We start from the raw sequence: 13,983 nt of genomic DNA, 5'->3' as shown, positions 1-13,983 counted from the left end.
ATCATAGCATTTAAAAAAAAATAATGCAATCCTTATTCTAGTAACAGTTTAAGTAGGCCAATAGTTTAAATAATTAACACTGCCATAACTAAGTTGTAATTTTAATTATCTGATCAAATTATATTTTCTGTTTTTTTTTTCTTATATTTTAACGTGCTTCAATAATTGAATTTCCAGCCATCTATTTTCTGAGCCGCTTATCCTCACAAGTGTCGCAGGGCGTGCTGGAGCCTATCCCAGCTGTCAACGGGGAGGAGGCAGGGTACACCCTGAACTGGTTGCCAGCCAATCAAAGGGCACAAAGAGTTGAACAACAGTCGTACTCACAATCACACCGAGGGGCAATTTAATTTAATTAATTTATTTAACTAATGTTGCATGTTTTTGAGATGTGGGAGGAAATCGGAGTGCGTGGTGGAAACCCACGCAGGCACGGGGAGAACGTGCAAACTCCACACAGGCGAGGGCGGGATTTGAACCCCGACCCTCAGAACTGTGAGGCCAATGCTCTAGAGCTGCACCACTGTGCCGCCAATAATTCATTGTGTCAAGTTTTATACAATTGAATTCAAACAAATTCGCTAATAAAATTTGTACAATTTTATTTTCTACTTATGTGCAATAATTTTTAAAGTACTTTTGTTTTATGGCTCGTTTAATTAAATTCAATAAAATACATTAAAATGTATGTGTACACATGGTAATTCTAATGTCCAATGTAATAAATCAAAAGTATATTTTGCTTGTGAAATATCTTTTTAATACCCAACTTAGCCCACCATAAATAATGACTGGTCCATTTTTCATGTACCCAAACGAACAAATGAGTGAAAAAAATCGTGTCTACAATCGGTGTGTTGTTTCTTTGAAGGAAAACTTGAGAGCTTTCTACCAACTTGTTTTTCCAGCTGCACCACTTTCGTATGCTCCTTTACGGCACATCCTGGCACGGCGCGGACCTTCATCTCGGACATTACATTCCCTTGCCCGGGAATTGAATGGCACCCTCCATCACTCGCTTAGGAATTCAAATAATGATTTATACAGCACATTGATTGTTGGCCAATTTATCCACACATCACGAGTATGCAAAAGAACCCGGATTTACGCCTGTAGCCAAAGTCCAAAGCCGCTAATAATGGAAAATGCTGGTTTTGCTTTATTGTGCAGTGAATAGGTTGTTCTATTCTAGTGAAAAACTCATTTGTTTCTGATTCGTAATCGAAAATGATTAACATGCTGCACTTGTCTTTTATGGATAATCTGTGTCGTATGATGTTTCATCTAAATTATAGTACTTATGCACTTTATTTTATTGATGTCAATGAATTCCTATTTGCAGTTCGCAATATGTACAAAACCATCAGAAATAAACAGTGCAGGTTTATAGTGGTGCCTTCACCAAGAGTGGAGTATATCCTGTTTTGCTAATTAAGGGGAAAAAAAACTAAAGTATTTCACTGTACTGTACAAATACTCAAAGTTACTGTGTAAAAGAGGAAAAAACTGCCACAGGTTAAGGAGAGGCTGGCAAGGTAAAGGCGAGGTGTGGGTCAGCTCTGGTGCTTCATTAACTTGTTTTTACAGCTCCACCACTTCCAGGATGTCTTTGTGGAGTGCAAAGATTGTGCGGCGACAACTGCAGGACGCTGACGGCAATACCTGTCTGTCAAGATTTTCCGAGGCGGACAAAGAGTAAGAGGAGCAAACGTTCTACTGAGCCTTTTGGATCAGCTACCTTTCTCTTAAACCTTGCATTTTCCAGCCACAAATCACTCGGTTGGTTCTGTCCGAGGGTGATTCTTGCAGAGATTTTCAAACGGGGATGATCAGTTTTTGGTGTGCCCTCCTTCCAGCATTGGGAGGGTACGCTCTCACCTCGTTATACCTGCTCAAGAACCCCCACGTTCTTCATAAGAGGAAATGCATGGGCTTCTACTGTACACACATCTCCCACAGAGGAGGTAAGAGAGTGAATGACTTCTCGGAAGAAGAAGCACTTGTGTCAATTTAGACTTGGGTCAGTACCGACCCAGTACACAGTAGATGTAACCAAATCACATCCAATGGGTGAACAAATGTTATCATTTTTGTCTTTTAACAGTGAGTAAGTAGATGCTTGTTATGCTGATTGGATTTTGTCTTACCAGGATGTGGAGAGCGTATTGAAAGCACCATGGAGGCCTTCACTCAGTGAGTATGATAGTCAAAAATAATAATAATAAATTATATATATCAGTATGTCTTGGCTGTCTTTCCACCAAATCCACAGATTCCTTCATGGAGTACTGCATAAACTGAAATGCATTGGAAAAGTACATCTAATGCAACCGCTAACATCGTTTTCACTCATTCGCAGTGCAGTTGCGCAGGGAACACAAATGCTGGAGCTGGACTGTCACTTGACGCGCGACAGACTTGTGGTGGTGTCGCACGATGAGAATTTATTGAGACAGACGGGCCATGACGTCACCATCTCTTCAGTCAACATGCAGGTGGGAGGAAAGAGCGGACTGTCGCTGACACAGTTTGGACCCTTTTTTTTATATTTATATACCTTTAACCCTTACCCTGGGTCAGCTAGTAAAGCGTTGGCCTCGATGTGCCCTGCGATTGGCTGGCAACCGGTTCAGGGTGTAACCCGCCTCCTGCCCGTTGACTATTCTATTCCCTTCTATTCATTGTGATGTATGGTGCGGTTGTACACCAGGGAATAGTACAATAATACCGTAATAATAAACATAATCATAATACCGCTGTCAATGTGAATCACATTTGAGGATTATTCTCTTTGCTATTGTACAAAGCGCTTGTATTTAATCACATCAAATGTTCTTCCTCTGGCTGTTTCAGGATTTACCCTTGTACAAGGAGAGGCTCAAATTGACTTTCTATTCAGGTAAGACACTCCAAAATAGCAGATCATTTGCAAATGTCAATAAAAGATATCCAAAATGTTTCAAAAGTAATCGTGTGTCCATTTGCGTGTAATTTTATTCTATTTCGTGTGGCTTCTGTCTTCCAGGTCGCTACAGCAGTGGTTCTGACAGGAAGTTTACTTTGCTGGAGGATGTGTTCAGAAAGTTCCCGGAGATCCCAATCAGCATTGAAATTAAAGAAAACAACAGCCGGCTGATAGAAAAGGCAATACACACACACACACATATTGTACTGCCCATTGTGCTGTTTTATTTACTGAAAATGTCTATTTTCATAAGATGCAGAAATTAAATCAAAAACAAAAAAAAAAATGGACACTATTTATACCCAAATAAAGTTTCCTATTTTTGTAAGAAAATATTTCTGCTGTATATTAAAAGGTGGGCGACACAATGGAACAACTGGTTAGAGCGTTGGCTTCACAGTTCTGCGGACCGGGGCTCAAATCCCGGCCCCGCCTGTATGGAGTTTGCATGTTCTCCCCATGCCTACGTGAGTTTTCTCTGGGCACTCCTGTTTCCTACCGCATCCCAAAAACATGCAACATTAATTGGACACTCTAAATTTCCCCAATGTGTGATTGAGAGCGCGGCTATTTGTCTCCGTGTGCCCTGCGATTGGGTGGCAACCAGTTCAGGGTGTACCCTGCCTCCTGCCCGATGACAGCTGGCACAGGCGCTAGCACCACCACGACCCTTGTGAGCATAAGCGTCTCGGAAAATGAGTGAAAAAGCATTTTAATTGCATTAACATTTTTATGCTCATTCTACTTTTATGTTCATCTCAAACAAGCAAAGAAGGGAATGCGAAGCTCCAAATGCATCATTTGTCATTGAATACTTTAACTCTGATTCTGTCTTTGTAGGTTTCTGAGCTTGTCAAACATTACCACAGGGAGGAGATCACCGTCTGGGCGTCTGTAAGCTCAAGAATCATGAGGAAGTGCCGCAAAACGGTGAATAAATCCAATCAACACTACTTTACAATACTTATATAACTGAAATCATTTATAATTACACATGAATTCACTGGCTAATTATTAATTATTATGACTACTGTAGGGATTTACGAGATTGGACCCTACGCATGTTCACGAATCGAGGAAGATATGACCAATGATTAGAAAAAGTTAACAGCAAATGGATTTATTACAAAGGAATGTGCAGCACAGACGTCCGGGTCTTATCGAGGTATCTGCCGCACACGAGATGTGTGTCTTTTGGCAGGATAGCCAAAGAAGAAGAAAAAAACTCCCCAGTAACACAAGGTTTTTATATGTATGGGTCCATGGTAAAAGTGGCTGCCCTCCCGCAGTCAGATCCAGATGGTAACTTTCCGCTCCTTATCTGGTGTCGTTCGTCTCCACGGCAACGCCTGGGAGAGGAGGACGGCGCCAGCCGGTTTTCTGCGTACAAAGATCAAGGACAACCACCGGGGTCCACAACACATCCTTGTCTGAAAGTGGAATAAAAGTAAAATAGTCTTCACTACATATTTAGTTCACCCTCACTGGCCACAGCTATTGGTGCACCAGCACGTTTAAATGAGTCAATGCGAGATCTGTTTCAAAAAGTAATCCTTTATGAAAAGTTTTTAATACTCCCATTTGATTGCGAATTTAACAATGTCTTTCTTGCAATTTGTTTTTAATAATTGCAAAGCTACGGGAGGAGTTTTTTGGGAGCATAATAGTTGCATCAACACTAGCTAGCTAACGGGCAACATGTAGCATGATTTTCTTTTCTTCTCAGTATGAAGTTAACAAAACGGGTTTTTTCAACTATTTGAAGTGGAGAACATAACAACTCTGGTAGTGGAAGCAGTATTTCTACTCTTACCAGAATCTGTTTAACAAAACCATCTATTCTTGTCACAAGGTACATAATGAGTACCATATTTTGCTAAAATTAAAGGCTTTTAAGTGCGCCTTATAGCGCAGAAAATACGGTACTTTTGGAATGAAAAGCCCATGTGTGAATTTTTGTGTTGCGACAGCTCAGTGTGGCTGTACCGAACAAAGTGTAATGTGAGCGTGCCTCAGTTGTAAATATGTGCATCTACATAAATGTCTTTCGGTGTTCTTCCGTCTAGAACGGAGCCATGCCGTACAGTTTTTCTTTATACCGAGGTGTGCTGCTGCTTCTCCTCTTCTACAGCGGCCTCCTGCCCTTCATGCCGCTGGGAGAGAGCTTGCTGCAGTTCTACCTGCCGCGCATCATCAACAGGTGCTGACTATTGGCAAGACGTCTTGGGTGAACCACATTTGGAGCTGTACATACATATACTTTTGCCCTGGGACTTCTATAATGTCAAGTTTTCTACGGTTCAAGCGTGCTGTCTGTCTTTGTGTGCAGGACGTTTATTCCCGAAAAGAACATTTTGAGGAACAGTTTCATCGTCACTTTAATGGAAAAGTGAGGAAGTGAAACCTTTCTTAACCGTTCTTTTATTTTATTTTTTTTTTTTTTGGTAATGGTATGTGCAGTTACCTGCAGTTTTTTTTTTTCAAATGTCAAGAATGTTTTCCAGCGATACGATAATTTTCTCTGGTTGGTTTCTTTAAATACATTTTTTTAATTATCTTAGTATCTTAATCTGTGTCAAATATATTAATTTTGAATTTATGTCGTGATTGTAGAGTAACTATGAGGAAGAGTCTCTTCAAACATCTTGCAGCCCGTGGAATTCAGGTATGAAGTTATTATCTATTTGAACCTCTATTGCACAGGTATCAAACTCAAGACCTGAGGGCCAGATCCGGCCCGCCACACGATTTTATGTGGCCCCCGAAGGCAGATCATATGTGCCAAATTCCTTGATTCTTGTGAAAATCTGTCCCAAAATTTCAAGATGCCACATCATAATATAAGCATTTTTGTGTTACCAAACAGGAACAGAGCCTTGATTTCTGATTCCAAAAGGAGTTCATTCATTTTGTGTGTAAATATGATGAGCCAATTATTATTAGGAGTTTTTACGGGCATAACGGCCCTCCGAGGGAAACGGTAACTACAATGTGGCCTGTGACAAAAAAATGAGTTTGATACCCTTCTCTATTGTGTAAACTTAAGTCTTTGTTTTACTTTCCAAGACAACTGACGACAATACGGCCTTTTAACTCCTCCCACAAAGCAATAATTGAGTTCATGCAAACTATATGAAGCACACACTGGCACGGTGAGTGAGTGACCTGATGTAAATTCTGCAGGGATGAGCTCGCCCCCGTAGTTAGGCCATGAGTGGCCTCCTAATAGTTTTAGTGTGAAAACAATTGAAGACCAAATGCCGTCATCTTATTACAGCTGCACACAGGAATGAGATTGCTTGAGGGGAGCTAAAACGGGGACAAACGTCCAAAACTCGCTCATAAGAACGAATTGATAACTTGCGTGTGATTCAAATGACCAGTTGACGCCGATAATCCTCGCTGATGCAACACTCGTGTAACCAAAGATGTGTGTAACTGTGAAATGGCGTAAGTAAATTGTTTACAAAGATTATACAAACACAGTATATGCCGCCCATGGGAGAAAAAAAAGTGTAACAAACCATTCATTATGTTGTATATCCCAGAAGATGTCACAATGCTTCCTCCTGAGAAGTTTTTCCTCTGACTTCTAAACATTGCAACCTTGCAGGTGCATTTGTTTGTGTGCAACACGGATGAAGACATAAGAGCGGCATTCGAAGTGGGGGCGACGGGGGTGATGAGTGACTACCCCTCGCTCTTATCAAGCTATCTCTTAAGGAACGCTCGAGAGGAGTGAATGCTGCACATCCGACTGCAAGACATCAACAAATGGCAGCTGCGTAAAGAGCGACAAAGACTGAATGCAACGAGCTAATATTAAGGGTTAGAAAACTATCCCAAATTTAGAGAATGACTCACTTATGCATGATTGTATACGATTCATCTCCAGTCACGCCATATCTTCCAGACACGACCCAGTAATGTAATAATGTAATTCCTACTAATGTGACATAACCATTTATTATGATCTGCTGTGATTACTTTGTCATTATTTGAAGGATTTATCTTCAACAATAAAGAGATGATTGTATGTTTGAATGTGATAGCATAATTAGAACAGTAACCAAAAAAAAAAAAAAAAAAAAAAAAGAACGTGTACACTTTTCCAGTCCGTGGTCGAAGTCTGACTGCACTGCCGTGGTACTGATCAAACAGTCTGTAGACAGAGAACAAAGGCTGCATTTTTCTGGCTTGATAGCTTTGCCTTGCAATGGGAGAAGTGGGTTCATGGAATATGAACGGGTCACGTCAACGTTACAAAGGCAAAACTTGTTCTTCCAACTCCAAATTCAACTTGCTTGTGGGCAAACGTTTTTAAATTGCATAACAACACTTGACCAATTACCCAAAAAGAAAAGAAGTGTGAGCTTATATGATTAAAAGTCTCTTGGTTTTATTGATGTTGCATGTTTTTTCCCCCCTTGTGGGAGACGATGTGGGAGACGATGGATGGCTCTTTGAATCTTGCCCCTTGAGTTTGATGCCCATTGTTGTCTTAAATAGACTTTTCCATCCATCCATTTTCTTAGCCGCTTATCCTCATAAGGGTTGCGAGAAGTGCTGGAGCCTATCCCAGCTGTGAAGGGGCAGGAGGCGGGGTACACCCTGAACTGGTTGCCAGCCAATCGCAGGGTACATAGAGACAAACAGCCGCACTCACAATCACACCAAGGGGCAATTTAAAGTGTCCAATTAAAGTTGCATGGTTTTGGGATGTGGTGGAAACACACGCAGGCACGAGGAGAACATGCAAACTTCACACAGGCGGGTCCAGGATCCAACTTGGGACCTCGGAACTGTGAGGCCAACGCTTTACCAGCTGACCAACCATGCCGGGGTGGTGTACAGTGTTCTGTAATTCCTGATTCATAGGATTTGGATGATAGCACATTCAAACGTGTTATTTAATGGGAATGGTTGTAAATTATGTGGAAAAATGCATTGTTTTCAGGGTTGCAGTTTATGATTTTAATAATCGAATAACCTGTGTATTATTTTCTTCAATTAATCGATCAATTTCCATCCCTTTGTTCAAATACAGGACACTATTTCAAATTGACAGCGCTGACAATGCCGAAACATAAACTGATTATGATTCAGTTCCTAGTCCAGGTCATTCAGAAACTTGGCTAAAATGTTGAGACTTGTTTTCCAAAGTAGTTAACTTTGAGACTTTTTCTTTTTTTTTTCATTTTAAATATTTGCACTTATTTTTAGCAAGCTTTATACAACAGGGTAAACAACAGGGAGACTCTGTAATCACATCTTATAGCAATACAGTGTGAATCTCTCATGAATATACTGTCTACATTTACTATTTCAAGTGAAGCCCAAAAGTATATGTAAAATCACAATTATCAGATATCCCCTCGATAATGTGGAAAAATAGAGGGGGGGGGGCGTGAAAAACTTAGTATTGCAATGTATTACTACTATAAAATGGACCTGAATTCGCAGCCAAAAGCAGGAAATGATGAGCCACCACAATCATTCTGAACTGCTTTGGAAAAAGTACAAAACAGCTCAAAGTGAACTCCAATCGGATTGGTTGACCCACATTGTGAGGGTCATTCCTCGGTTCCTATTGGTCCATATCGTTTGTTTTGCCCTCCCATGTGGTACAGACTTCCCCCTGAGCGTGTTTTCATAAACAAACCCGATTTTTCATCCGTCCGCGGTGCAATTAGTCACGAACCTGACAAAGTGCCAGCATTGTCGAACTTCCCCCTCTTTTTTTTTTTAACCAAGAACTATTTTGGGACAACTATCACATTTGACAAAGAAACGCGGCAACGCGTGTCAAAAACGAATGCTGTCTGTATTGTCTTTAGACGTCAACGCGTGGTCGACTGCTCTTGTGAGCTTCGGCGCTTCGTACCCTTTACAGTCAAATATTTTTGTTGGTGGTGGTTTTTTTCGGCTGTCAGTCACATTGGTCCACCTTGTGTAAGCAGACAGAAGTCCTGACATCAGGAGGTAAGTGGCTAAACGTAGGAAAGGGCTGCGGGCGGTGCGCATTTGAGCTGCTTGCGGTGTTTTGGCCGTGCTGGGTTAGCCAGCTTGCTAACAGGCAGGCTCGGTCCGAGCTGCTGGTGGTCTCATCAGCTTGCTTTTTTCCCCCCCCAGAACCAGTATTTGAGTGTAGAACGCTCTCTCGGTTGATGCTTTCATACTCAGTGGGTGACTGATTTTGCAAACTGATTTAGTTGTGTTGAAGGGAGTATGCCACGGTGTAGACATGTCCGAACATAACTCTTGCTCATCTTTTGCAACCTGGATGACTGAGAAGCTCCACAGAAATTAAACAAAAAAAAGTTTTTTCAAGCACATTTATTAATTTGTATTGACAAAACAAGTTGAATAACCAGGCTATTTAGCTGAAGACTTTATTTGTAGTTAATTTTCAGACCAAGTTACATTGTAATGAATAGTCATTTTAAGACAAATCCAGTGGAATTAGTAATTCCATGCACCAACCAAGACTCAGGACACACTAGTGTGCCAGTTGGAAAATCCCTGGCGAATACAATCAAATATTCCTTTGTCTAATGTCATAAGTAAAATGTTCCTTTGTCTCATGTCATCAGCACATACTGCGTTGTTGACATCATCGCAAGCTTCCTGAACGAGAATAACGTGGCAACTGCTTCCTTCCTCAGATATGGTGAAGCTGACAAAAGCCAAGACATTCCAGGCTTACCTGGACTCCTGCCACCGCCGCTACAGCTGTGTGCACTGCCGCGCTCATCTGGCCAACCATGACGATCTAATCTCAAAGGTGAACTGCCACCCACCCTTTTGCTGTATTTATTGCTTTTCACGTGACTCGTGCATTTTCACACGCAACCGAGTGCACTGCTGCACGATGCCCTTACTTGAAAATTCGTAAACTTTAGTATGCCACGAATACTAATGTAGACATGAGCAAACTGCATTACATATAGTGTGAGCATTCAACGCAATATTATGTTTACTTTTTTTAATGTGAAACTGAGAGCTAATTTTAGAATATCGGACACTGCCATCAAGTAATTACAGTAACTAGAACACCCTTTTCTGTCACATAGAGATTAATAGTCATGTGAAACAGGTAAAACTGGACTGACTAAAACCGTAAAGATCTGGAGATATTTTTTTTGATCACTAATTTTTCTCCTTTGTGTATCTTAGTCGTTCCAAGGTAGTCAAGGCAGAGCTTACCTCTTCAACTCTGTGTGAGTATTTCCAGTTTTACTTTGTTTTCGTGAGAATAATTCCAAATGAAGCCAGCATGGCATAGAATGGCGCAGCTGGTAAAGCATTGGCCTCACAGTTCTGAGGTCCCGGGTTCAATCCCGGACCCGCCTGTGTGGAGTTTGCATGTTCTCCCTGTGCCTGCGTGGGTTTTCTCCGGGCACTCCGGTTTCCTCCCACATTCCAAAAACATGCAACATTAATTGGACACTCTAAATTGCCCCTAGGTGGGATTGTGAGTGCGGCTGTTTGTCTCAATATGCCCTTTGATTGGCTGGCAACCAGTTCAGGGTGTACCCCGCCCATTGACAGTTGGGGTAGGCTCCGGCACTGCCCGTGACCCTCGTGAGGATAAGTGGCAAAGAAAGGGGATGGATTGATAATTCCAAATGAAGGTTATGGATCGAATCATTGGTTAGTCCCTGCATGGAATTTTTCGATTATTCCAGTTGTAGTTTAAAGAATTTCCCAGTATCAGACATGTTGGCACAAGCGTGATAATACACAGATAATATGATGTGGGACTCAAGTGGACCTTGACATTGGGTGTTTGCCTTGTTACTATTGGGTTAGTAGGTCAGTACTACATTGGCTCTGACCTGATAATGTGATGTAATAACTGGAAATAATTTATCTTGCTTCATTTTTAATTTGTTGAACAAATGTGAAATTTCAATTGTTGCTGCAATTTAGGATATTTATATATATTAATGATTTCCAGAGTGAACATCGGCTGCGGTCCGGCAGAGGAAAGGCTGCTGCTAACGGGGCTTCATGCGGTGGCTGACATCTATTGTGAAAACTGTCACACCACCCTGGGCTGGAAATATGTAAGTGCACATACAGAAAAGCACAGATTGGTCAGAATAGCAAGATAGAATTTATCAGTTTTTTTTGTTTTTTTTTTTAACTCATTTGGGATTAAAAACACAGTGAGCAAATACAGTTTTCCCCATCTGCTTGTTATTTTGCTTTTTTTAAGGAAAATGCACAAGTTGCACCGTTTACCCTCACTAGAGTTTCGGTCACGCTGGGGAGTCTCCCAGGTATCTTTGGGTGAGAGGCTGCCTGACAGCCTGAAAGTGTTTGCCAGCCAATCGCAGGGCACATATAAACCAACAACCATTCACACTCAGGTTCACACCTCCCAACAATTTTGAGTTTTCAATTAACCTACCGTGCTTGTTTGTGGGACATGAGAGAAAACCGGAGTAGCCGGATAAATCCCATGCAGGCAGGCACAGAGACAACATGCTAAGTCCTCATAGATGAGGCCAGAATTGAACTTGGGTCTTCTGAACTGTGAAGCAGACGTGCTAACCCAGGGGTGCCCGGACTTTTTTACCCCAAGATCTACTTCTCAAGCCTCCGGCCTCTCGCGATCAAGGGGTGGGGGAGACCTTTTTTTAGAATAACCAATGATGAAAACAGTGACTGCTGTGCGACCAGTCCGTTCACTTTTCTAATTCTCAGCTTGCTTTTTGGCGGAATGTCGGTGTCGTATATTCTATAAACAGTTCGAATATGCCATGACACATTTCACTCCACTAGCAGATGAGGCAAACACACTTCTAAAATAACATTGGGAAAAAAAAGTCCGCCTCCCATTCCGTATGAAAGTGATACGTTTTTGTTTTCTTGACTCCAGCATCCATACTCATGTTTTGGATTTCTTAAGCGAGAGCTTAAAATACTCATTGACAGTGTGTTTTCCTGTACTGTCGTTCTTTGCACATGCGCGGTGAGCTGAAATTTAAAAAAAATATATGGCTTTTGTCTTTTTCTTTTTTTTTTCTCGGCACGCCGTCGCAATCGACCGAAACTGCCTCGCAATCCGATTGCAATCGATGCATTGAGCACTCCTGTCCTAACCAATTTACCACTGTGTTGCCTCACCATGTCTTTTGCAAAAAAAAAAAAAAAAAGAAAGAAATAACTGTTTTTTTGGGCGGCACGTGGTTGTGCAACATTGGCTTCACAGGTCTGAGGGTTCAATCCCGGCCCTCCTTGTGTCGGGCTTGCATGTTCTCCCCATGCCTGTGTGAGTTTTCTCCAGGCACTCCTAAAAACATGCGACATTAATTGGACACTCTAAATTGCCCCTAGTTGTCAATTTGAGTGCGAGTAGTTGATAGTTTCTAGCCTACGAAGCTAGTTTAATAGTTTCTATGTGCCCTGTGATTGTCTGGCAACCAGTTCAGGGTGTACCCCACGTCCTGCCGAAGAAAACTGAGATTGCACTCCCGTGACCCTTGTGAGGATAAGCAGCGAAGAGGATGGATGGAATATTGTTTGCTCTTTCCGTCATAATGGGCGGCATCTTTTTTTCGCAGGAACAAGCCTTTGAACTGAGTCAGAAGTACAAGGAAGGGAAATACATCATTGAGCTCTCCCACATGATCAAAGACAACGGCTGGGACTGAGAGGGGAAATCTCCTTTGTGTTCCATGACTTTTTTTTTCAAAGTTGCATCCCTTCGTTCTTAGCAGGGTTCCAGTGTAGCTTCCTTCATCCCCGCGTTCGAGCCGTCGCCGTGCCACACTTGTACTCGCTATGGCTTTGCCATGACTAGCATGCGATGCCTTACCTTCCTCCTTTCTTCGTGCGTTTTCCAGCAGCCACAGCGAAGTTTCTGAAATCGCTAGTTACGCTACGGGCAGGTTTGAGTGAATGTCGGGTTTGTGTGCTGAATAACTCAGTGGCACGTGTGTGGATATTGGATTTTTGAGTGATGAACCGCTTATCACTGATCAATAAGCAAGACTTGCTAGGTGGGAGCAAGGACAGTCAGTGCAAGTCAAACAATAACCTTGCGCTGGTGTCCCACCGCCCTTTCCAAGTTTAGAATTCTAGTTTAGTTCTATCGGGCCACAATAGTTTATGGAAATGAACTGATGAAGCAGTGGAGATTTTTTTTTTTTTTCTGATCATGGTCAATTGGTTATGAAAAATCTCTGTTTTTAAATGAAGATCAGACACAAGTTGTTGAATTAGTAATGGTAAACATTCCCACACACATGCCCTGCAAGTTATTTTTAATCTGAATTACTGCTTGGTACAGAAGATATGCGAGTGTTTTGAGTGTATTAGTTCATTCAGCTCTGTGGGGAAATTTGGAGTCCAAAGAGCACACATTTAGTTAATGTGTCTGGCACGTTGCTATTTCTTCAATGCTTGATTTTGATTATTCAATTTTGAGTAGAGGTGTCCTCGCTGGGACGTAATTTCAAGTTTGTGTTTGCGGAGTATGCCTGGACTTTGCCCTGCACAATTAGGATATCCACGACTTGCTGACATTCTTGAGATATCGCCTCCGTGTTTGTGTGTAGTGTAACAATGAGAGGCTTTTTTGCAGCTCCATTTACTCAATCATTTTTGAGCAATGTGTGAATTATGTAGCATATTTATGGTAATTTTTTTGTCTGCTTCTTTTCATTAAAATATAATTTTATTATCTTTCATTAAAATACAGGGCGTCTGTAATGTGTGGTGCAATTTTTCTTGGGTTTTAGCAGGTATGGTTTTTGAAGAAATATATTCCTTTCTCTGTTAGCTAAACTGTTCATTTTGTTAGGGGGAAGACAACCACTAAATAGCACCTAATGGGTTAGTCTCTGTCCCAGATGAAGTTAGATTCCACATTTTGGCCCAAGGGAGAAACCCTGATAGAGACAACTCACTTAAAGGCCGCATTGCTGACTAGAAAGCAGGACTTTCTCGCTCAGAACACAAACAATATCTTGCAGCATGTTACTGGAGCTCTCGCTTGTAGAAAGGCA

General features: G+C 41.6%; 2 protein-coding genes across 4 annotated transcripts; both read left to right on the top strand.

Moving 5' to 3' along the window:
• Window positions 1-1,598: 1,598 nt before the first annotated feature.
• Window positions 1,599-7,174, top strand: gdpd3a (glycerophosphodiester phosphodiesterase domain containing 3a). Of its 3 annotated transcripts, none has more exons than XM_061846199.1 (11): window positions 1,599-1,695; window positions 1,766-1,964; window positions 2,151-2,193; window positions 2,360-2,495; window positions 2,854-2,899; window positions 3,026-3,144; window positions 3,806-3,895; window positions 5,097-5,165; window positions 5,295-5,354; window positions 5,579-5,630; window positions 6,579-7,174. In XM_061846199.1, the coding sequence occupies exons 2-11, from the start codon at window positions 1,826-1,828 to the stop codon at window positions 6,605-6,607; spliced, it is 783 nt and encodes a 260-aa protein (XP_061702183.1). In that variant the 5' UTR covers window positions 1,599-1,695; window positions 1,766-1,825; the 3' UTR covers window positions 6,608-7,174. The 3 variants fall into 3 exon arrangements, with proteins under 3 accessions (XP_061702183.1, XP_061702181.1, XP_061702182.1); XM_061846197.1 differs by having other exon boundaries at window positions 5,032-5,165; XM_061846198.1 differs by having other exon boundaries at window positions 5,097-5,354.
• Window positions 7,175-8,598: 1,424 nt separating this feature from the next.
• ypel3 (yippee-like 3) lies at window positions 8,599-13,687 on the top strand. The gene is made up of 5 exons (XM_061847340.1): window positions 8,599-8,947; window positions 9,631-9,749; window positions 10,142-10,185; window positions 10,926-11,034; window positions 12,538-13,687. Exons 2-5 carry the CDS (start codon window positions 9,633-9,635, stop codon window positions 12,625-12,627), a joined length of 360 nt encoding a protein of 119 aa, XP_061703324.1. The 5' UTR covers window positions 8,599-8,947; window positions 9,631-9,632; the 3' UTR covers window positions 12,628-13,687.
• The last annotated feature ends 296 nt before the right edge of the window (window positions 13,688-13,983 follow it).

The sequence above is a fragment of the Syngnathoides biaculeatus genome, chromosome 16, assembly GCF_019802595.1.
Source record: "Syngnathoides biaculeatus isolate LvHL_M chromosome 16, ASM1980259v1, whole genome shotgun sequence".
NCBI lineage: Eukaryota > Metazoa > Chordata > Actinopteri > Syngnathiformes > Syngnathidae > Syngnathoides > Syngnathoides biaculeatus.
The sequence above is the reverse complement of the archived record's forward strand: the minus strand, read 5'-3'. Positions and strand labels throughout refer to the sequence as shown.

Excerpts from the sequence above, each read along its gene's own strand:
- gdpd3a (XM_061846197.1), top strand. The coding sequence starts at position 1,826 with ATGATCAGTTTTTGGTGTGCCCTCCTTCCAGCATTGGGAGGGTACGCT. Across the intron at positions 2,194-2,359 it reads ACCATGGAGGCCTTCACTCA|TGCAGTTGCGCAGGGAACAC; the intron begins GTGAGTATGATA and ends ACTCATTCGCAG. Across the intron at positions 5,355-5,578 it reads ATCGTCACTTTAATGGAAAA|AGTAACTATGAGGAAGAGTC; the intron begins GTGAGGAAGTGA and ends TCGTGATTGTAG.
- ypel3 (XM_061847340.1), top strand. The coding sequence starts at position 9,633 with ATGGTGAAGCTGACAAAAGCCAAGACATTCCAGGCTTACCTGGACTCC. Across the intron at positions 9,750-10,141 it reads ATGACGATCTAATCTCAAAG|TCGTTCCAAGGTAGTCAAGG; the intron begins GTGAACTGCCAC and ends TGTGTATCTTAG. Across the intron at positions 10,186-10,925 it reads GCTTACCTCTTCAACTCTGT|AGTGAACATCGGCTGCGGTC; the intron begins GTGAGTATTTCC and ends AATGATTTCCAG.